At 39.3% G+C, this 24,099-nt stretch overlaps 1 protein-coding gene across 3 annotated transcripts; it reads left to right on the forward strand.

The window, feature by feature from the left end:
- The first annotated feature begins 2,257 nt into the window (after positions 1-2,257).
- CEP152 (centrosomal protein 152) lies at positions 2,258-23,807 on the forward strand. Of its 3 annotated transcripts, XM_041469317.1 has the most exons (26): positions 2,258-2,318; positions 3,416-3,538; positions 4,209-4,309; positions 4,521-4,587; positions 5,622-5,790; positions 6,439-6,579; positions 7,477-7,616; positions 7,902-8,102; positions 9,501-9,648; positions 10,302-10,393; positions 11,210-11,373; positions 11,968-12,172; positions 12,952-13,044; positions 13,173-13,303; positions 13,477-13,605; positions 13,742-13,877; positions 14,603-14,782; positions 15,289-15,555; positions 16,008-16,121; positions 16,414-17,064; positions 18,451-18,625; positions 20,787-20,868; positions 20,956-21,062; positions 21,804-21,960; positions 22,242-22,345; positions 22,471-23,807. In XM_041469317.1, the coding sequence occupies exons 2-26, from the start codon at positions 3,452-3,454 to the stop codon at positions 23,340-23,342; spliced, it is 4,713 nt and encodes a 1,570-aa protein (XP_041325251.1). In that variant the 5' UTR covers positions 2,258-2,318; positions 3,416-3,451; the 3' UTR covers positions 23,343-23,807. The 3 variants fall into 3 exon arrangements, with proteins under 3 accessions (XP_041325251.1, XP_041325252.1, XP_041325253.1); XM_041469318.1 differs by lacking the exon at positions 15,289-15,555; XM_041469319.1 differs by lacking the exons at positions 15,289-15,555; positions 16,008-16,121.
- The last annotated feature ends 292 nt before the right edge of the window (positions 23,808-24,099 follow it).

Here is a 24,099-nt window from a genome sequence, read left to right on the forward strand (position 1 = left end):
CTGTCTCCCAGCCCACCGGCTCAGTTCCTAAGGCAGACAATTGTTGTGGAGTTCAGCAGTTGCTGGAAATCTTCAACATAAAAGAATACATTCTGTTTGTTTGCCAGTGTTCATGGTAAATGGAACACTGTAGTATGAGCTCTTTCCTCTAGAAAACACGAGGAGAGAGGTCTTATAAAAGTACGGAAGACAAACTTCCTTGGAGGGGAAAATGTCATGTAAAGAGCCACGCTTAGAACCTACTAGAAAACACTTTTATTTTTATCCTCAGCTAATAGCCACAAAAATACATTTCATTCTTTGACAATAATATGATTAAACTATTCAATTACATATACTGAAGCAGTGAGAAGGTTTAAAACATTAGTAGTTGATTTCCTTGCTAATAGTCTGGCATTTTTGATACCCTGAGCCTTCAGGGCTAGCAGCCCAAACTCATGCCCATTCTATCCTAAGCAAGGTGCTCACCTGTGAAGGCCTCCAGCAAGAGCTCATGCTGGAGCTTTGTGCCACAGCAAGAAGCAGTAACTGGGATATCAACCCCCTGCAGAATATCCTTTCTGTTCTCACATCTTGTCCAACTTCAGAATGTGTTTGATATGACCATGGAGCAAGCAAGGAAGCAAGCCCAGCTACTTCTGTGGCATGTCAAGAGAGAAAGACCTGCTGTTTTGATTTTTGCATCAAAGCTGAGTTTTGTGATAGGTCATAGAAGGAAAATGTGCAGAACTCCACCTCTATTTTTAGTACAAATCAAAGTTACTCAGGACTTAAATAAAAGCATTTGAAGCTGTGATAGTATGAGATCAAAGTTTCTTGACTTTGCCAGTCAAGATGCTGACTCGGGGACTTTTTTCACTTCATCAGTTTTCACTTAAGCAGTGAATAAGATCAGCCAGAGCCAGTGTGTGATATATATCACAGTATAATGCAGTGTCTCTCTCTTTGAATATTACCAATGTAAAACGTTTAAAAGACCTGGATCTTTGTTCTGATGCTCCTGCATATTTTTTATGTGTCTGAAGCAGAACTGTGAAGTAAAAAGGAAGGAAAGGGAGCTAACTGTGTGCTAGAGCAATAGAAAAAGTATATCAAAATCTTTTGATGTGGGAGAAAGCAGATAATCCAACTAATTACAGATAAAAATCAAACACAACACATCCATGCATTTTCCTAGAATAAACTACATTCATTCTCAGTTTTTGGTTTCTAGCATTTACATGCCTTCATTTAAGCTATTAATGCTGCTTTGTGGCCCAGCTGTCTCACGTAAAATACACTGTCAGCTCCTCCGTGGAAATCTTAGGAATAATCATGCTAAAAAGAAAAATAGTTGTTTGAATTTTGGAAAGTTTCCTAAATATTGTTCTTGAGAAACTCCGTATGAATTGTCAGACACATTTAAACCCTTTTTGTTCTTGTTTGAATAATTTAATTCCTGTAATTATTATGAGAATTGATTAACCTCTGTTCGATGGTTACTCTGGGAAAACTGGCTGATTTTGCCTATTATGTCACGCATTTACTAGACACAGCTTGTTCGTTCCTTTTCAAACTTGTATAAATTTCACTGAAACACATGAACTGTTTGCTCCCATCAATAAAAATCCTCTAACAATGACCCAAACGTCTGTGCCCCGCGGTCCTTTCCCGCTGTCGGGGCTGAGGGCGAGGCACCAGGTGGGGGTGTTACAAACGGATCCAACTCTCCGTCAAAATTGCTTCCTGCCCACGACTCCGCGCAATCAATCTGCTCCTTCTGAGGAGGTTTTAATTTTTTTAAGAGAATGAGGTCGGGAAGCAGAGCGGATCCCGAGCAGCCAAGCGAAGGCTGCCTGGGGAAGGGCTCGGGCAGGAGCGGTGACCGCGCATGCCCTCAGCGCCATCGTGACACTGCCGCGAGGCGCGGCTCGCGGCCCCGTGACGTCACCCCGCGGCCGCGCGTTGCCAGGTGACCGCCACGTCCCGCTGCGAGATGGCGCCGCTGCCCGCCCGCGGAGACCCCGCCCCTCCACGAAACTCTCGTTGCCATTAGTGGCCAGCTCAGCCAATCAGCTCGCCAGGCACGTTCCCGCGACCATGCGCGCCTGCTTTCAAACAATCAGTGGGGGAGGGCCTGCCCTCCCGCGCTGCTGGGCGGGCCCTGGCCGCTGATTGGTGACCAGGGCTGTCAGTCAGGGTGGCTCTGGGCGGTTCTGGCCGCGGGTTGGTTCCCGGGGCTGTCAATCAGCGCGGCGGGCGCGGGCCGGCTGTGATGCGGAAGAGCGGCGGGCCCGTCCCGGTGGTGGCTGTGAGGGCGGGTGGCCAGGGCGCCTCAGGTGGGTTTCGCTGCTCGGGCCGCGCTTTGCCGCCGTCTGCGGCCCTGGGGGCCCCGCGGGAGGTGCGCTGAATAACGGCAGCATCGCCCCGCGCCGCCGTCGGAGCGGACTGAGGTGGCGGCGCCGAGCTCGCCCCGTGCCCCTGGAGCTGCCCCCGGCCCGTCCAGGTCCGGCTCCCGGGGCCGGTCGCGGCTCTGGCGGCTGCGCACTCTCCAGCGGCTGCCTTCGCTGCCGGGGCTGCGGAGGGCTCTAAGGAAGGGGGACAGGGCCGGTGGTCGTGTTCAGCCGGTGCGGTGTGGGGGAAGCGGGAGCCTCGTGTGAGAGGGGTCACGGGGGGTGCGCAGAGACAGCGGCTGCGTTGTGGGGCCTCCTGCCAGCCCTGTTAGAGCGTCCTTGAACAGCAGTGTGAAAGAGGGTCCTTTAAACGTGACGAAGTGACTTTAAACTTGGAATTAATGCTCTTGTAGTGTTACGTTATACCAAGTGAGGACTTCAGTACGTGCTACACCTGTGTGCCAACAAGTTTCCCTTCAACAGGGAGTAACTTATCTTGTAACCAAACCTGGACCAGCACTCACAAACAGCAGCTTTCTGTGAGCACACTGCTCAGTGTACACAGTTCCTTGGGAGTCAAGACTCTGTTAAGCTGTGAAATCTGCAACTCATGTGATCCTTTTCAGATTTTTGGGATACTTTTCCTATTTTTCGTTTTGGGGCTGTTATACAGCATACTTTCAGTTTTTAATACAAAATGTAATTATTCCCTAGAAGACTACCAAGCAAGATGCAAAAGTGGACATAACTATCATGTATCACATCATGTGTACACTGTACATTACTGGAACTTGCAGAAAATAATGTCTGGTTGTAAGTGAACTTCAGAAGTTATATTATGTCAGCCTATGAAAAACCCAAATACTTGTTTTAAGTGCTAAATTTTTGCAAGTGAGTAGGCTTGGATATATGAGAAACAAATACTGTGCAATGACTGTTTCAAGAATTGTATTTTCATGCTAAGTAATTCAGGTGATGAGGGTGGTGCTTTTTGATTCCTCATGTATTTTACTCAGGTGTGATGTTTTCCTGTCCTGTGGTAGGTTTTGCTGGATACGCAAAATCAATATTAGAAAACAATGTCCCTTGACTTTGATAGTGGAGCTCTACAAACTCAACATGAAGATGAAGACTATGACCAAGAAGATTATGCAAGAGAACAAGAGGTGAAAAATAATTAAGTAATTTAATCTGAAGGCTTGTGAGTTTAGCTTCTTCCTGTCTTTTAAGCACATAAAAAAAAAGAAAAAGGTTTATGTAGTCTGGTAGGAGCAAAGAGGGTGCAGACTGTGCCGCTCTTGAAAAGCATAAGAAGTGAAGTTGGGGTGGGTTTTAGTTGTTTGTTTGTGTCCAGTTGCTTGGTCCAGAGCAGAGCACTAATCATTGCAGTGATGACTTCTTGAAGGTAGTGATACTGGCTGGCAAGTTCTTAAGTGGATTTCTATCCAGGCTTCTCAGAAAGAGCAGGTTTTGAATGCCTACTGCCTCTCTAGCCTGGAGTTCAGAGAGGAGAAATTCTGGCATCATCAATTTGCAGATGATTCTTTGAAATTAGTCTGTCCTGGGACATGTCTGCTAGATGGCATTTCCCTTACCTCTTTCTGGTGCAGCTCTTCTCTTAACAAGAATTTCGCAGAAAAATGCTTTGGTTGGTAGTCTAGTCTAGTAAGCATTCTGTGGTACAAGTCTCTTTGTGAATTCCAGTGTTGTGAATTCTTCCTTGGAGGAAGAAAACCAGGATTTTGTGCAAGTGGCCTACTTTGCCAGTGGTTTTGGGCTGAACTTGTATTAATTTTCCTGAAGAGCATATAATGAATGTTGTTTGTTCTATTTCAGTTGCAACAATTGTTGACAGACCTTCCCCATGATATGCTGGAGGACAGTGGAGACCAGCTCTCCAGTTACTCAGACTGTAGCATTCAGGAGACTGAGGAGCAGTAAGGCATTTGGCAACATCTTTTTATTATTTATGTTGTGCTTTCAAGAATAAAGCAAAGTCTGAGTTGATGAGGTGTGTAAAAGTAATCCAAGTAAAAGGGGAGCTGTAGTGCAATTTGCAGTAAACTAGATATGCCTTAATTTAAAAAAAAAGGTTTGTTTTTTCCTTGAAGTTATTAGTGCATAGTTAAGCTGCTTGTGTCTCTCTAGGTCACGTGAGCCTGGGAAGCTTGATGGAAGGTGGAATGATCATCCATTGATCAGTGATCCTCCAAATGTAAGCTTGTATGAGCAGGAATGTAATTGCTGCTTGTTCATAATAACATGCTAAATACTGTTTAAATTAATTAGAGAAATCCGTGTAGGTGATGTGTTTTGGTATTCATTTGAAGTATTTCTAATTTGAGGGCTGGTAACCTCAGGAAAAAAGAGGGTGGGGTGAAATCTGAGTTTTGAGAGAGCAATTCTAAACCTCATATCCATTCATAGGGCTATGAACAAGGACAAAATCTGTACCCTGAACAATTCTTGTGTGACCAGCAAACTGATCATGTTGAAAAACATGGGAAGAATTGGAATGGCCTACATAATGATGAAGAGAAGAAACATTTATATGATGTTAAAGAAGATTACTGTGGCCAGGATGGCCAAGATGGTCACGTTGATGTGTATCTTGGTAGAGATGGGTTTAACTCTCCAAGCTGCTACCAAGAGAACAATATGTATCATCTTCCTGAAAACTTCAGGCCTTATCCAAATGGCCATAAACCAGAATTTAACAATCAGCAAAATAAAATACTAAATTTTTCAGATGATCCAAAGGAACATCTTAAGGTATTTTAGAAGCTGACACATTTTTCTGTCTCTTGGAAAATTTTCACAAGACTTGAGCTATTGATAGTAATATTTCTAAATGTCTTGAGTCTCTTCCAAACATTTGAAACAGTGATGGGAGGCTTCTGTAGCCTATTTTAAAAAATGAAACATTAGTAAGTAAATTTTCATATTTTCAGGTTATGATTTTTGTTCTTTCTCCTGTTGCCTTGGTAGAATTCCATGAGGCAGAATGAATGTGATTCAATTAATTGTGTGCTTATTCTATTTAAGTTAATACTTCACTGCTTTTCTAAGGTGGAACTTTTCATGAAGAATTCTATCATGCTTAAATGGTGTGCTGGATTGGAGCCTGAAAATGAAGAGCTACTAGAACTCTTCGTAATGTCAACCTGTAAAATGAAAGATATTTTCACTGAGCAAGAGTATAGTCGTAGTTTTAATGTATTTCTTCTTATGTGTATGTTGTCACAACAGCAGTTTGTTGCATCTGATGTTGTCAATGGCCAGTCACCAGAATCTTACAAAGTGACTTATAAACCATACCAAAATGGCATTCATCAAAATATTCCAGGAATCCAAGAAGGAAACAGAAGAAATGAAGTGTTTGAAGGTTTGCAACATGAATTCTTGGGCAATGATGAAAGTAAGTGTTTGGCGCTTAGAATTAAAATAAACTGGTGTAAAAAGTTCACTGGAAATCAGTGAACATGTTGATTTCAGTAATTTTTCAGTAAGAGGACAACTAAAAGTATGTTGAAGTACAGAATCTTTTATATCTAGAAATGATCTCTTTTTGCTGAGGCTATATGAGTTTTGGGCATTGAAAATGTAGTTTTGATTGATGAAACTGAAAAAATGTATCTGATGGCTTGATGTCAAACCTTGTTGACACTTTGTGTCCTTTCATAATATTGAAAATAATGACCCACTGTACCTTAGGAAGTGCACTCTGAGTGATGCCACATTGGGCTTTTCTGTTAGGTACACTTCAAATGACAGAACTACTTTGTTAGACTTGTTGTAAACTTGTAGTGGCCACAAGTTTGTGAGTTCACAGCAGGAAACTTTTATCTGAGCTTGCTGTAAGGTTGGAATTGTACTTTGCACACAATCCTTCAGCCATTGCTGCCAGAGCAATTTGTGTGATGCAAATCAAATGTGGATAAAAAATAGATTTTGTGCACCAGCAATGAACTTAGCACTATAAAAAAATATTTTGGAGCAGGGATTACAGTGATGACTTTCTTGGTATCTGTGCTGACTTCTCTGCATGCTGTTTGAAATTTGGCAGATTCTTCAGAAAACATGCAGATTCTTCAACTTCAAGTTCTAAATAAAGCAAGGGAAAGACAACTGGAAGAACTTAATGAAAAGCTAGAGAAGAGTGCACAGCAGATTAGGTATTTGAATCATCAGCTTTCAATGGTCAAAGGTAAAATATTTTGTGCTAATTCTTAGATTTTATTCATATCTAGCAACTTTTAAATTCTGAGATTGATTTAGAAAAGTGTCTTTGAAGGTATTTATCATAATTATAAACTTGATTTGGGACAATATGTGCCTAAACTTCTTCCCCCAAACATTGTTCTAAGTGAAAATCTCTGGATTGGTGCCTGACTGCATAACTGTCTTAACTTTTACTGCATTTTCAAGACTACTGTTGTTTCCAGAGTCCAAATGTGTCAGGCATCACAAATGTACAGAAAAGTGAGAAGTCTGCCAAAGTAGTCTTTTCAAAGCCGGGGGGAGGGGGGGAAAAAAAGTCAACACCAAAACACTCAAACCCCAATAGAAGTGGACATCTATGAAAAATATTTTTTTTTGGTGGTGTCTAGTTTAACAGGCCATTTCATAGACTGTATGTAGAGAAAATCTCTTTCAAAAATTACAAAACCTGATTGTCTTAGTTTCCCATTTCTTATAGGAACAGACAAAAAAAAATACTAAACTTAGAGAAATAAGACTATGGTTTTTGAAATGCAAAGGATAGAGAAAAGTTGAACTGTCAACCATTTGGCTGTGTCTTGGCTGTTCCTCCAGAGGACTCTCCCTTTAAAGGGTGTAAGGGAGGATGTCAGGTCCTCCTGCTGCCAGGATGGGGCTTGTACTTTCAGGACCCTCCTGGAAACAGTGTATTGGAGTGCTCCCTGCTGCCAGGAGCACACAGTGGTTGCTGGATGGAGACTGAATGGTTTTGTTCAGTCTTCTGTTGTTTTCCACAGTACAACCAGAGTGAATGTTTCTGTAGAGCAGGTAGTGAACAGTTGTGTTTCATGAAGCTCTTGGGTGGCTGGCCACGGTTCTCACACAATGATGTCTCTTTCTTCAGATGAAAAGGATGGTTTGGCTCTTAGTCTTCATGAGTCTCAGAAACTGTATCAGAATGGAAGGGAACGGGAAATGCATCTTGAAGCCCAAATCAAGGCCCTTGAAACTCAAATTCAGACTCTTACTACCAATGAGGAGCAGGTACTGTAAATATTTTTAGACTGTTTATTGTGGAAGACCTCTACAGTTCAATGTGTGGTGCATTTGCATTAAACAGAAGTGCTAGTCTCTTGAAATGCTGGTCATGATTATTACAAAAACTAAATACATGATGGATGGATAGGATTCATTGGTTGAAAATACTGTGTGTAAATATACAGGCATCATCTGAGGACTTGTGGCAACTTTTGCACAAAAGAAATACAGAATCTTGGAGCAACAGTGAAATGTATGTAACTAGGAGCTACTGTCATACTGTTCCTACAGATTCTGAAGCAATCCAAAGTGGCAGAGGTGGCCATGGAAAGCATGCAAAAGCAGCTGTTAGAACTTCAGAGATCAGATGCCCTCCAGCGAGCCAGAGAGCAACACGAGGCCATTATTTCTGCACTCAAGCAGAAGTATGAACAGCAAGTATTGTCATTAGAGCAGAAACTTGATACTACACAATCTGCACTCCGAGAGCAGGTGAGAAATTATTTTGGGATGCTGAGTACTGTACTGGAGACACTGTAGGGCTCCCCATGTTTCCCAGACTGCGTTTCTTGACCTACAATTCTAATAACTCCTTCTGGAAGCTGCTTAGAAAATGGAAAGTCTCAACATTATGAGGCCTATGTGGTATGTTTTCATAAACATCTACAGGCAGTTGTAAGTTCAAATTGTGAGTTTGTACACAGCAGATGCAGAGGAGGCAGGAATTCATTGTCTTAGTTGCTCTCCTGAGCTTTCCTTCTGTGCACTGTCTTTTTGAAGGAGTCTGCAAATAACTCTGGGAAAGAAAAGGACTAATTAAGAAATAATGTGATGTTCTTGCAAGAAAAAAACAGGAGAAAGTTTTATTGAACAGTCTGTTGCCAAGATTTGTTCTCAAAATGCTAAAGGATGACTAACCACTCAACAGTGACCTTATTTTAGAAGTAAGGATTTAGGAGTAGAGGAGGTGTAAAAGGCTGTCTTTAAGATGGAGTTTGATATAGATTGTATTACATGGTTGTAGAGCTTACTGAAATTATTCCACTTGCTATATCATCAGAATCCATTCCACTATTAGAAATATTCAAGCAGTGTATTCCAGGCAGGTCTTAATAAATTTTCCTCTTATTTCACATAAAGAAAATAAATTTCTCTTAAGTCTTGTCTCAACATATAGAAATAGGTGGGTTGTATACTTGGAAAGATAACTGGTACTTGCTTCTAAACAAAATGCACTGCTGAATTTTTGTCTGTTAGTACCACAACAAAGCTTTTACAAGTTTGTCTCTACTGTAAAATATATGGTAGCATTTTTGGGGTATTGAAAGAGGGAGATCTGTTTTTTGAGAGAAGATAGAAAAGTCAAAAGATGTAGATACAAAGCACTGTGCCTCCCAGGTCTGTGTAGGTAACTTAAGTAATGCCTTATAAATGTCTACTTTGTATATCCTGTGAAAAAGAAACTACAGTTCCTCTTTTACAGGGTATTGGCACTTGCTGGCTTGGCTTAAGTCTAGTTAAAATAAACTGACTGGCTTGATATGATGTGAAGGCTTGATTTTTTTCTGCAATAGACTAAGTGTATGTGATTAATTACAGGAGATAATCTGATGTGCTGAAAAGTAACTGCTCTAGGAAATATGAAATGATTCTCATCCATGTATGTTTATGTATGAGTACAATTACTGCCTCCCAGTGAAAACTGAACTTTGATGCTGTGGGAGGTCACTTGTCAGCCAAGGACAGTGTTTGATCTGTGATTGATTTAACTCTCCTCTACCCCTCTAGGTATCTGATTGATTATTTTTCTCTTTTATCCTGTATATATTGAATTTTTCTGTATCTGAAACAGTTCTAGATGTAAAACGAGTAAAAATACTCTCTTCCTAGAAAGAGCTTTGCAAAAATCTAGGAGAGCACGTTAAGCAACTTGAAAAAATGCTGGAAGAAACCAAATGTGAAAAAACTGAAATAATTAATCGACTGACAAGAAGCCTAGAAGAAAGCCAAAAGCAATGTGCAAATTTACTGCAAACAGGTCAGCCTTTTACTCATACTATTACCTTTCCTTGCAGAAATATCTTCATTTTTTCTAAATATGAAATTGCATATTGATGTTTCTGTGGAAGTGGAATCAATGTCAAGCTGATTGTGTTCTAGACTGTTTCCTATGCAGTGGATTAGTCAGACTGAAAGTTCATTCTAGACTAAGATGTAAAAACCAAATAGAAATAAACATCATCTCCAATCCTCAAACAACAGTGATTAAAGTGTTTTCATATGTATTTTGTGCTGCATATGTGTAAACCTTGTTGCATACTAAACAACAGGATTTGGATGCAAGTTATTTAATTTTGTATTAAGGTGCTTGACTTGAATTGCCATTCTAAATTCAAGTCCTAGTGAGAATTGTTTTAGGAGCTGGAGGCTGATTCTTAGAAACCTGTATCATAGAAATAGATTGTGAAATGTTTTGCAGTTTGTGTGTTTGACTTTTGCCTACCTTCACACGTTGAAGTCCTTTGATAGTAATGTATTTAGTAGCTGTTAGTGAGCTCAAGGAAATAGAAACAGTAATGCCTATTGCCAGAATCAACACTATTTTTAACAGAGATTTTTTTCTTCAGATTGCATAGACTTTCTTGCATATTTATCACTTGCTCTTTTTCTCCCTTTTCTTTCCTACAATAGGCTCAATGCAGGAGACAAATCAGTTACGGTTTCAGTTGCAACAAGCTCAGTCTGCACAGATTATAAGCAACAACATGAACAAGGCTTTGCAGGTTCATTTTATTGAATATTTTGTTTGAATAAAATGTTTTCATTTGATGGGTGTGGGGAGAGGCATTGTAACTAAGAAGTTTGTGGTTGAAACACTTTAAATTTTTGGAGGAAACAAGTACATAATCTTTGACTACTTCCTCTCCCAGTGTTGCATGTTGGACTTCCTCCCTCCCCTCCAATTAAAACACAGTGGGGCAATTGTATTGGCACAAATCTGATCTCATACTTCTGTCCAACCTGCTTTTGGAAAAAATTTGAATGTAAATTCTGTGTGCTTGGAGTCTTGTAATTTAATGAGGAGATACCATGTTCTGAATTTTATCTTTTGTCAGCAAAAGGGAATGCTACAAAGTTCTCTGTAAAGCATCAGTGGAAGTCTGTGTTTCCAATTCATATATTTGATTTAAATCTGTTGTCTTGGAAACTGTGAATCCTACTAAGTACTAGAGTAATAGCTGTTTCTCCAGGTATGTGCTTTTCTGTTGTCATCCATTTTGCTATACAAGGACAGCAGGAATGCAGAAGAGCAAAAGAAATAATACTTCATGGATGGACTAATGAGAACAATAAGGAATATTGCTTGTATATTTAAACAAATTTTTAGTTTTAATATATGCTTTGCTAGAGGTATCAGAAATAAAAAATTTAAGTAAGTTAATGCTAGACAATTCAACTAAATGTGGCTAAATATGACTATATTTAGAAGGAAGAGCTCCATGTGTTTATTTTCTTTGGTAGAGTTATCATGGGCCTGATATGTTGGCTTGGAGTCTCTCTGGTCAGTGTAATTTTTTTTTTCTGTTTCCTCCTTTCAGGAAGAGTTAATGGAACTGAAAGAAGAAATAGCTTTGTATGAATCTGCTGCCAAACTTGGAGTGTTTTTGAATGATGCAGGTGGAGAGCAACCTATGAGCCTGGGTGATTCCTATGTAGAACTGGGAATTAAAAAAATGACAGGGAAGAAGCCAAAATTCTGCAGGTATTGAGTAATTCTTGTTGAAAGAAAAATTCTAAATCCTTAAGAAATTATGCAAGTTATTTGTAAAAAGTGGGCTCTACTGGATCTACACATAAGTTTTTGATAGATATTTGAAATACTGCTTGTATTGGCAGGTAATCTGAGAAACAGAAACTGTACTAATACCATAAATTGGTTGCCTAATTAATAAATCTTGGTTGCTATTTAATAAGTCTTCAGATTTTGTAGGGACTATATTGCTGTTCCTTTAACTGTTGAATTATATTCATGGATACTTTTCTTGCTCAAAGCTCCACATAGTTGCTTAAAGCTAAAGCTGTCTTTTACATCAACTAGTTGAGTTACTTCAAAACTCTCCACATAGGGTGAGGATGAATCTTTTGAGGAAACAGCTGAATTAACAAGTTTTCTGTAAGTTAATTGCAACTTGATGGAAAAGCTTTGATATTCATATCCTCTTAGGGTTTTTACTATTACATCTTAGACATCCCGGTATTTCTGGTAGCATTAGTTACTCTTCTCTTTGCTACCACAGACTTTGAGCTACATGATTTTTGTCTTTTAAATACTGAATGGTTATGTCTTTCCTGATAGTGCAATACAGAACAGAGACGTGGATAAAGAACTCTCTAAAGATGAAATTATAGTAGAATTAAAAGCTGAGCTGGAACGTTTATTGAGCAGTAATAAAATGAAGAGAAACCAGATTACTCAACTACAAAATAGTCTTAAGGATTGCCAGAAGACACTAGAGGAATACAAGCAGTTGAAAGCAGAAAAAGCATCAAGAGATTCAGAGGTTTGTCCTTTTACACTTCTTTAAAAGTCGAGTATTCTGGTTTTTGGTGAAGAAAACCAAAACTTCTTATGAGAAGAGATAAAAAAATTATGCATAGTTGAGTATTCATAGCAACTCTGGTTTGGTATCTTGGTTTGAAAAGAAAACAAGTGAAGCAGAGCCTGGGCAGCCTATGCATTATTAAGTGAGTCCTAAAATGATGACTTAGATGCTTGAGAGTGCCTAGTGTCTGACCTACTTATGTTAGAAGTAAATTTAATTGGAAAAAGATGGTTTTCTTTAGCCAAAAGGACCTTGTAATTTCTGCAAGAGAGCTGATAGTACCGTTAGATTATACAATCAGAGCATTTAACAGATTGCCTTCAGAGGGCCTTGACAGGTAATTTGATCAATAAGGAATCTCCTTGATATTGCATCTCTCTTCACCCCATTATTGCCTTCCCTCTGTGGATTGATCAGACTTGCAGTATCTGTGCACGGAGACCTGGATGGGGGATAGAATACAATGTATGTGGGAAGTGTGCTCTCTGTTGGATGACTGTTGTCATTCAGCTTGCAAACAGAGCACTGAGTGTGTGCTTCTGCAAAGCTTCATGATACTGAGTTTTAAGAATTCATCTAGAATAGCATTAATTCTGTGATCTTGCAGTGCAATCATTTCCTGTGTTTTTTATTTTTTAAGTACAATTTTTATTTGACAACTCTGAATTTTTTTTAAGCATTAACTGCTAAATCATTTATGTATTGAAAGATATAGTCTTAATTTTATTTATTTTTAGCCTGTCACAAATTTGAAGGATGCTTCTGATAATCTAAAGGAAGAAGTTCTGAGACTCAAAAAGGCTAATGAAGCTTTGCTGCAGGAAGTTGAGGTAAGACAGAGATGCTGCTTACCACTACAGGAAAGAAAAAAGTCACAAAAAACCCCCACCCCATGCTAAAAATCTGTGATTAGAAAAGGTTCTTACAACCCCATATTACTTGACCCTTGTTTGTCCAGGCCCATGCTTCAACTATTGAAGAACTGAAGAAAAATGAGGAAAAACTGAAAAGCTTAAATCAAGACCTCTGTTGTCAGATGAGAAAGATGGTTCAGGAGTTTGATCATGATAAGCAAGAAGCCATTGACAGGTAAGCGTGTTAATTTAGTTTAGTTTAATTTGTGGATTTTCATCCTGCACACATAATCTCGTTCCACCTATCAGGTACAAGAGGAGGTCAATTTTAAAAGGTATTTTCTTACAGAAAACTTAAACCTAGGTAGCTGAAAACAGGTAGTTATTTTTCCTTTCTTGGAATTGTAGGTGTGAAAGAACTTATCAGCAACATCATGAGGACACCAAAGCACATTTTGAGAAGGAGCTGATGGAGAGGTTTGCTATGGAAAAGCAGCTGCTTCTTCAAACTTCTGAAGATACAATCTCACAGTTAAAGTAAGACTTAGCATTATTTTCATTCCTACTGAAACTTTCATGTTTCTTGTCTGACCTTCACTGCTAGTTACACTTATTTTAAAGCTGCTTGCTGTCCTCTGAGGCCAATTGATAATAAGTCATCTGTCCTTTGAAGGGATAACATAGAGGAGCTGAACAAAGAGATTACGGCAGTGAAGGAGTGTTACATTGGAGTTTGTCGGGAGAAGGATGCCTTGGAAACTACTTTAAGACAGAAATTTCAACAAGAGCAGCAGCTGAAGGAAGAGAAGGTACAAATGGAATTGCCTATAAACCACATAATTCCACTCTGTTTTCAAGATGTAACATTAAGAAGTGTAATTAATTTCGTACATGTTTGCGGAACCTACTTGGGAGAGATGCAGCTGAATCAGAAAGCTCATACACAGGACTTAGTGGTTTTTAAATTAAGCTGGTCTTGTGTTCTGGGCTTTGAAATACTGTACAAGTAACTCTTTCCAATAACTGTTTTCATGTAGTGAACTTCCATAAATCTGATTTCTGAGGATGCTTAGTCAGCAGTATGAGCTTTTACATTCATAAGACACTTTCAGAAACCCTGAATGATGATACAAGTTTACTTCTCCCTGTATAAAACTGATCTAAAAATGCTGTGTTTTTTTAAAGTAGTAATGAATTCAGATTGATTTGATTAAAAACTTTGCTTTTCTGAAGATATTAGTGTGCAATGACTGTAGCAGATCAATTGTCTGGGTAAGCAAGAGGTGCAGCTCAAAGTATGATGGGAGTAAAGATACTTGATACAAAAACTTACTTGACAGCAATAGCCTATAATAACCTCTGATATAATATCTTAAAACACCTTTTTTGTGAGTTAAATTTCTCGTCTAGGTGTTATCTAGAAGGTCAGTGCACAGCCTCTACAGGGTTTATAACGTGTCTCATACATTCTCATAGTTTTGTACCAGAGCAGTTGTGCCTAAGAGAATACTTCATTTATTTATTTTTGGTCTAGCTCAAGAAACAGCTACTAGAAGAAAAGGAACTCTCCCTTAAACTTCTGAGGACTGAGCTTGAAGAGGAACACATCAGGTCCATGATAGCAGCAAAGAAGCAGTGGCTGGAAGAGAAAAACCAGCAAGTTCAAGAAGAAGTTGCATTAGCCAAAGTTCACTGGGAAAAGGAAGAAAAGGAGGTGTGAAACTTAGATCAGGGAATTTCAATTTCTTGTTGTTGTTTTGCTGTTTATTTTCAGAAACAGATCTTTAGATTTGTGTGCTGTTATTCTGTCATTGGAAGTGGCTGTTAAGGATTTGTCATTTTAAAAGCCTCTGAAGAAGTCATTAGGTATTACACGTTTCATATTTTTAAAGAAACCCAAAACCTATATGTTGCAAAGTATCGAACAGAACACCCTGGATGTCACAGCTGGTAACATGCTGGAGTTTTCCACCCTGGTGCTAGAGTGAGGGTTATGCTTTCTGTTGTTTCACTTGGGTGTCATGTAGAAATCCTTTGTGTATCCTATCCCATAGGGGAAAGCTCTGATGAGTCACCCAACTCTCTCTTCTATACATGGTTTTGTTCTCCTCCTGTTAAGGAGGATCATTGATGTAAACAGTGTTTCATTTGCTAAACACCAGTGAAATCTGTTTATTTAGACACTGAGGAGATTTTCTTTAAAAATATTTTTTTTCTTAGAATAACGAACAAGTCTTTGCCAAATTAGAAAGAGAATGGCAAAGTAGGCTGGAAGAAGTGAGAAGAACTGTAGCTGAATGTAATGACTGCAGCTGCCAAACTGACCAAGTTGTGGATGAAGCTTCAGCAAAAGAATTAGAAGGGGCTGTTCAAGACCAGAGGCTGCAGATCCAGAAGTCTCTGAAAGAAAATGCAGCCTCTGAAGAGGCCTTAAAAGAATTTGAATTAGAAATGGAAAATAAATACTGTAAAAATCTTTCCAGCCAGGTAACAAATAATTGTTCTGTCTGCCTGGAGTCTGTGAAACTGCTGTGTCCACTTAAGTCACCTTAAAAAAAAAAAGAAAGTGGACTCCTTCACTAACTTCCTATTAAGTTTAGTATTGATATTTGCTATATTAGAAATAAAGTTCTTAAAGTTCTGAAAAAACTGTAGCATATGATTTGTTTTTCACACTGTTAAACAAGTTTTGCAGGAGTTTTGAACAGAACTGAGCAACACTGACTTAGATTTTATATAATTTTGTTAAAAATAAATTTAGTATTTTTAATTTTGGCATAATTTTTGCAGGAAATGCTGCTGGTCTGATTCTTTTAATTTCTGTAAACATAGGCAATCCAAACTGAAATCTGTTCTTGCACTGTTACATGAAAGTAATAATAAAAATGTATTCAGTGTACCTACCTACCTACTGAAGCAGGTTTTTTATCTGTTTAAAGGTAGATGCAGCTTTAGCCCAAGCTCGTGCCAAGTGGCTGCAAGAGTACAAACTAAATCTAAAGACAGAACAAGAAAAATGGGAAAAGGAACATCAAAAGACTACAGCAGAGCAGGTAGCCCAAAATATATGTGCTATATAGCTATATGTGTGTTGATAAACAGTGAAGTCTTCCAAATCCCATCTGTTACTGAGGAATGATTGTAGACACAGGCACAGGGAGTCACTAAGGAAAGATGTTTGTTGGGTACTCTGCTCCACACCCTTTTTTTTTTGCCTATATAGGTTTAATTTTTATTAAATAAATTGAAAATATCTCCAAAAGATTTTTAATGTTTCAGAGTTACATTTTGTGTATCTGTGAATGTGTGTATATATTTCTAATGACTATGTTGTTTATTTGCCAGTTAGCCCTGGTTCTCTCAGCTGCTGAGGAGAAATGGAAGAAAGAATATGAAAGTACAGAGACACCTGGACTAAGAGTTAAAGAACTTGAAGAAAAGATAATTTCTCTGAGGAGGGAACTGGAGCTAAAGAACGAGGAAATCCCTGCAGCTGTCAAAGCAGAACTAGCAAAAGCCCGTGTGCAGTGGAACAAAGAAAAGCAAGAAGAAATTCTGCAGATACAAGAACAAAATGAGAGAGACTACCAATCATTCTTAGATGATCACAGAAACAGAATTAAAGAGGTCCTTGCAACAGCAAAGGAGGACTTTGCAAAGCAGAAGAATGATCTCTCCATTCAGAAAGAGGCAGAAATCAAGATGTTACTAAACCAAAAGCAGCGAGAATGGGAGGCTCAGGAAGCCAAGAGACTGCAGGATGAAATGAAGCGGCATGAGGAGAAGACTCTGGTTGAGCTGGAGTATTTGTTGAGTGAAATTCATGAAGAACTGGTCAAGTGCACCCAGAGTAAACATTCTTGGAAGGACAACTGTTTTGACTCTCATGTTCAATTAACCAGTCAAGACAAAGACAAACTGAAGGCTTGTTTACAAAAGGCCTATAGAAACACGGTGTGCACAATTCTGGAAAAGAAAGAGAGAGAATGGAAAGAGGTAATATTTCTGTACGTTGAAACTGCCAATCAGAAAAAGTATTTGAGAAGTCAGTCAGGCCTGTTTTTTCCCATGAAATATCCATGTAATAGTAAAAAAATAGGAAATTGAACATTTGTGTTCATTGATAAGTGTACTCTAAAACTAAAAGGAGGCTAAATCTACCATTAACAAGTGAGAAGGAAAAGGATGTAGCTTTGACATCTTCAGTCCTTAAAGAAGAGAAGGTCAGGTTAGGAATGTCATTTGTGCAAAGACTTGTAAATTAAGGAGATGAATCCACCTGCTTGAGGTTGGGAGTCTGTTAAAGGCTCCTTGTAATCTCTTTGAGGGGCTGTAATGAGAGAACCCACCTCAGATTTTTGCGTAGCTGCAAAATCCAGTTTGCAGTGGTGGTTGGACAGTGATTATGGATCATGTTACGCTTTTTTTCCCTCCTCTTTATACAAATAAAGATGAAAACCTTGCAGAATTAAAAATCCTTTTTACAAATGGCCTGCAGTAGGTCAGTTTGTCAGTCAGCTCTGTTTTGGGAATAAGAGTCTTGCCTATTTTATTGTGCCTCGAGGAAATCTTTTTCAGTGTGCCTGCCCAAATGAGGAAAGATGTCTTACCCTCTTCTAGAGGAGTTTGGGGCTGAGTCAAATTGTGTCCCAAAGCCCTTGTTTCTGTTGTTTTAGCAGATTCCTCTTCTTGCAGTGCTTATGCTTGTAATTCTTTTTTTATTGTGGGGAGCATCCCACCGGAAATGCCATTGTTACCCAGCAGTTAGTAGCTGGGGAATTATCTGAGAATAGGACAGAGAAAATTCTTGTTTTTCAAGAGAAGATGGCATGTTACCATTTCTTTAATGTTAATGTATTTCTGTTCAGTAAGTGAGTCTTAAAGGTTTTCATGTCACAAGTCATATCCACGATGATAAAGAGAATAATTTTTTCCTGTGCCTTATGCACCTTCTGTAGTGGAAATGAAATGTCTCTTGGTAAACTGCTTAATATGCCTTTGAATCTCAAAACATTGGTTGGCTTGGACCACCTTATCTAGTGAAGTCTTTTTAATTTCCTAGTAATGTCTTTTCTCTTTAAAAAGCAAGTTATCCTCAACAGTTCAAAGACAGGGTATAGTTCTGCAATGTTAAGGGCTACTGACATTTCCAAATAATACTCAAGATATTCAGGCACTGCTGTTGCAATGATTTATGCTAAATACAACTTCTATATCATAGAATAGATGTTTTCTTCTCTATTTGACTTGTAATCTGTGGTTCTACTGCAAGTTTAAAGTACCTGTGTTAAAATTACTAAAGCTACTTGGTGACCAGGATTGGTTGTGGTGTGGAACACTTTTTGCTGTGTTGTGTTTTCAGGAAGTGTGTTTCAATTGCAGAAATATGAAGAGCTAGTGAGTAATGCAAATAAAGAATCATACCCTTACCCACAACGTGGTGCAGGAAACACTGGGGACGTGGCAAGACCCCCTGTGTGCAATGTTGGACACCAAGCAGAAGCACAAAGGAGGCTGAGAAGACAGACACCCTTGCAGGAAGCTGGAACAGACAAAGGTATTGAGTTGGATCTTAATCTGGCAGATTGAATATTAAAGACTGCTACTAACAAGCTCAATTTGATAATATACAATGTCCTATTGATGACCCCAATGCAAAGTTAGTTAATTAGTAAATATTTGGGTGATAGAGGAAGATACAGTTCTTCTGTCTGTAAGGTTGTTTAATACTGCATAAGCTAAGTTAAAGTCACAAACTGCAACAAATGGTACTGGTCTCCAGTTTACTGATTTAATGCTGGGCTTTGAGGTTTCATTTTATCAAATGCTAGTAGCTTGCTGCTTTTTATAGCCATTCTTCAGGAGGAAAGAAATAGCTGTCTCATCTGCTAGAGGTGTGTGCATTCTTTGGGAGTTGGTAGCAGCAAAACCTTTGGAGTATATAGCAGTTCACATGCAAGGCAGTGTTGGCCATGATATGCAGGGTATGGTCTAAACTGTGTTTGTAAATGGGTAACACTAGATTGGAGCTTTGAAGATTGAATTGTACTGCTTGCTCTTGGCATTACACAAGACAAGGAATTCTGCATTCATGTAAAAGATACTATTGTGTCGAGAACTTGCTTGACCTGGCATGGTAATCTTCTCTGGTTCTTTTGGTCAAGAATGTAGCTGAAAAAAGTGTGAATCCCTGGGTGGTGTTTCTCTCTCTTTTTGTTTTTCCCCTTCTTCCCTTTCCCCCCACTCCCTGTGCCTAGTATGTACTTTGGCATTGTAGCTCTTCCCAAGGCTGTCACGTGTACTATGGCAAAACTGGAGACAGTGTAGATGGGAAAAGCTTCATGGGAGGGACACATGTCCCTGGGGCTTGTGTTTAGTTTGAGTTCTTGTGCAACTGAAAAACATAAAGCACCAAAACCCAAGAGAGTTTTTGGCTCTGTGCCTGTAGTGTGGCTTGAATTCCTTCAACACCAGCATGAGGAGGTCTATTAAGACAGAACAATACCAGCACTGCAGTGCTCCTGTCTCTAGAGCGCCCTGGCCTGGCTGTGGGGAGCAGCCAGCGCTGGCCTGGAAGGAGCCCAGTCTTTGTGTATCCCTTAACCAGGCTCAGACATGTGTGAGGCTTTCCAGCTGGGACAGTTTCCTTCAGCTGACTTCAAAAGACCCTGCTTGGATGTTGTTATTTAAAAAAAAAAATACTAAAAACATTTAAAAGCATTTAACCTGCAAGTCTTTTTGCTGACTGAAGAACTCAGATCATCAGTGACGGAAGTGCATTGAGGCTGTGAGGGCTGTATGAGTTGAGAGGTGCTGCTGCACCTTCTGGAACAGGGTACCAGCCTCTTGTGGTTAGTTTAATTGGGCTAAAATATTACACACTTTCCAGTGAGAAGAGGACTAAGTAGAACATTGAAAATAGGTTGGGCTTGATTGTTTTTTTTTTTGGTCCCATGTTGATGTATAACTTTTAGCAATTACTGTTGCAAGTCAGAAATGTACAAAAAGGAACTTTGGGTCTCAGGAAGATTTGTGCTGCAAATGCTGCTGCCAGGAGCTTGAAAAAAGAGAGGCTGTGTGCCAGGACTTGAAAAGAGAGCTGGAGATGGCCCACAAACATCTTCAGCTTGCTGTGAAGGAATATGAAGCTAAGTCAGAGCAAATCCAAGGCTAGGATTGTTTGTCTCCTAAAGACAACTTTGATTCTCTCATCTGTAGGATCTTCCAATTTTCATTGAAAGATACTGGATACTGGGGTTTCAGTTATCAATCTCAAAACAAACAAAAAACCCTCACCACAATAAACCTACAAAACCTACCAAGTTTTGTCTTGTATCTTTATATCTTGAAGGCACAGTTGCTAACCCACAAATTAATAATTCTTTTTCCGTGTTTGTCAAAACCACCCTTGTTATTTTTTTATCCTGTCCTTTCTTTCCAAGTACACTTGATATTTCAGTTTAGTGTTAGTAATGGCGTATGAAGGCTTTAAACTTATTTAATTACTGTGTGAGATGATTCCTATATTCAGACTTCACTGAAGTGTGTTGGGATTGATTCCTGTCTGCTTATTACTGCAACAGCTGTACTGCAACTAATGATGCTTTGTGACATTGTCTTGTACCAGAAGCAGCAGTTATTACATAAGCATCTCTTGAACTTGAATTTAGAGAAATGCAGTGAATTATGGTTCAGCTTTTTTTTTTTCTTTTTAATAGAAAATGAGATGGTTCCAGGAGCTCTAATTGCACAAAATTCCGACATGAAGACTAAACTGAAAGACCAGGGATCACCACCAAGGTATTTACAAAACTAAACAAGATGATTTCTTATTTTGGGAATACATAAGTTGCTTTTTTTGTGCAGTGTGATGTGTATGCATTTCAGGTCATTGTCAAGGGAAGGCATCTCAGAACCTTGTGCATCCTCTGACTCTGTGAAAGGTCTGGAAGAAATGCGTGCTCACTACATCAAAGCTTTGAGCAAGATTAAGTGTAAGTACTAAAGTCTTAGTTAAAGATTTAGTGGAGGAAAATAAATTACTTTGCTTCTTCCTTCAGCCAGCTTGGACAGGAATCTGACAACCAAATCACATGAGAAATAAATTTTCCATCTTACTAGAGTGACTGTGAGAAATGGAATTGTCACCCTAAATTCAACATGCAATTGTGATGAGCAAAGCCTTGTTTTACCTTCCTTCCTTTGTTGTACTGTAGTATGTCTTTTAAAGTGGTAAAGTGTATTTTGAGAACTGATCTTGTTTCTCCAGAAAAAAAAATCTACCTAGCCTGCAGCTTGTGCTGAGAGAAAATGTGCTTTTCTCTTATGCTGTATCCTGCCTTCTGGCCTAGTCAGCAACCTTCTGTTTGAGGAGAAAGGATTAAGTGTAGCACCGGGTCTTACCTGACTGCAGCAGGTCCCCAAATTTCTGCATGGCCATTGAAAAGTTTCTAGACCATATTTTTACCAGCCAACATTCCTCCCAAATCCCTGTGCCTGCTTAAGATGCAGAATCAGACAACTGAATTCCTTTCTGATGCTTCATACTGACCTGCTGTGATTTGCCCTGGCATTCATCCAGTAGGCAACAGCTGGCACGAGGATTTGGTGGAATGTTGGCAGGTGAATCCATGTCTTTGCTGACTTGTTCCAGGTCTGCTAGACAATCCCAGTTTGTGGTGTTGGCTTCTTCCCCACTCTGGGGGAAAACTGGTACTAATGAAGTGTGTTTGTAGGTGATATGCTTTGTTATATCCGCGAAAGTAAGGAGAGAGCTGCTGAGATGATTAAAGTAGAGGTTTTAAGAGAGCGCCAAGAGACAGCACGGAAAATGCGCAAATACTACTTGACATGCCTTCAACAGCTGCTCACTGATAATGGCAAACATGAAGGGTAAGTTCAAGTATGTTTGGAAATCACTGTTGGCTGTGCAATAGGTGTGTAGATTTCAGTCTGGTGTTTGTCCACCTTGGAGCAAACAGTGCCTGGCCTGAAGTCTTGCCAGGGTGTGCGTGTTGGCACCAGGTCACTGCTGAGCTGCCTGGCACACTGTCCTGTCAGTATTCTCTGACTCTCAGTAACATTGCCTTGAAGTAAAATGTAGAGTTGAATTACCCTTAAACTTATTTTTGGTTCTGGTTTTTTTCCCCCCCATGTTCTGCAATTCTTGACAGAGCTGAAAAGAAAATAATGGATGCTGCCAGTAAACTTGCTATGATGGCTAAAGGACTGGAAACGCCTCTTCGGCACATTCCCCAGCACAAATCTGCCTGCCCAGGTGAGCTGGATTCTGTGGTCCTGCTCTTCTTGAGCATACTGATTTAATGCATGTAGTAATGAAAATGCTTTTCTTCCAGTATTAACATTCTCTTTAATTATCTATCTCTTTCCCTTCTCTCCTAGCTCTGCGTTTAAATTCTGATCCTGGAGGTGAGTGCTCCAAGAGAGATTGTGTGCTTCGGACTAGGTCACACCATATGGAAAGCAAATCATGTAGTGAAAGCAGTACTGAAAAAGCCACTGATAAAGTTGTCCAGAAGCGTGTTCCACGTGATTTGAGACAGCAGTTTGATGGAATGCAGACCAAAACTCAACATCTGCTTTGTGAAACAGTGACTTCAAATATTCAGAGCAGGAATAATTCTCAAAATCTGGATGGTGCATCTAGAGGTGTTCTACCAGAATGTTACCCAAATGAAGATGGAAGATATGGCCCCATTGCAAATATAGACAAAGGACCGTTGTGTGCTGTGAGCAATGGTGATGCTCCTCCCTCTGCTGGTCAGGGAGCACTACAAAATAGGCAAATACCCAGGGTTACAAATGGCCACAGCAGCTCTGGGCCAACTCATCATATGCTTAAGAGCAAGAATGGAAGAACAGGCTTGAAGGAGGATAAATGTATCAAATCATGTGGAAAATGGAAAACTAAGTCTAAGAGAAGTCAAGAATTTGATTTTAAAGACCCTCCAGAAAGAGATGAAGGAAGCAGTAGTGAATGGAGTTCTGGGGATGGAAGCATGTATTTGGATTGTGGTGAAATGCCTCTCTTGTATCCTCAACAAAAAGCCAATACTAATGTTCAAGCACAGACTGTGTACTGTGAAGAGTTTCTTCACATCAGGTCATTTTCTCCTGCAGATGAAAATGTTACTTCTCAGAGAGACATTTCTAGTGGCAGTGGCAAGACTCTCAGTACAAAAAGCAACACAAAAGTTTACAGTAGAGGCCAGCAGATAACAAACCCAGAGCATACTTCATTCCTCAACTCTTGACAAATCGAATTGAGCTGTCCCACAACTCAATGCAACATCAGATTCAAATGTAGGAAAATGCTGCAACAAATGCTTGGAGAATAATGGTGTGGGATACCCAGTCTCAGCAAGATAGTGTTTTTTAATTAGCCCACTCTAACTTGAACCAATACCAGCAGTCCTCTTTTGAAGGAAAAAATTAACTTGATGTTTAAATAAAGTGTGATGATTCAGGAAAATCCTTTCTACTGTGTCCATTTCGTGATCAATGTTACACGAACAAATTTTATCAAGTTACTTGAAATATTACTGCAGACTTTTCTTTAACCTTGTAATAACACTTTCATAAATGTTTATAGTGCACTAGAAATAAATTTATTAAATAGAACCTATTTTTATATTCAATTTAGCATGCAGTGTTTATCTAAAACCAAGCTACTGTAACTTGTGGTCATTTTTAAATGGTTTTCAAAATTCCTTCGGAGCGTAATGAGAGATGTTTGAAGTTAGTATTTTAATTGACTTTTCCATTTTGAAGGACCTCCTGTAACCTTCTGTTTGTGTTCCCACAACAAAAGCAAATATGCTTGCATGGTTTCATTAAATTACCATAACAAATCATGTTTCAATTATTCTTCCCTTTGATACAGCCAAAAATAGCTCATACTGGGCGTAAGTAAGGTATCTTAAGTTAGAATGACCCTATTCTCTAGGTGTTTCTTAATTACTGTGTTATCAGGGTAAACTGAAGGTGTGGTATTTTGCCCTCCTGATGCTT

The sequence above is a fragment of the Pyrgilauda ruficollis genome, unplaced genomic scaffold (assembly GCF_017590135.1).
Source record: "Pyrgilauda ruficollis isolate IOZ18807 unplaced genomic scaffold, ASM1759013v1 scaffold23, whole genome shotgun sequence".
Taxonomy (NCBI): Eukaryota; Metazoa; Chordata; class Aves; order Passeriformes; family Passeridae; genus Pyrgilauda; species Pyrgilauda ruficollis.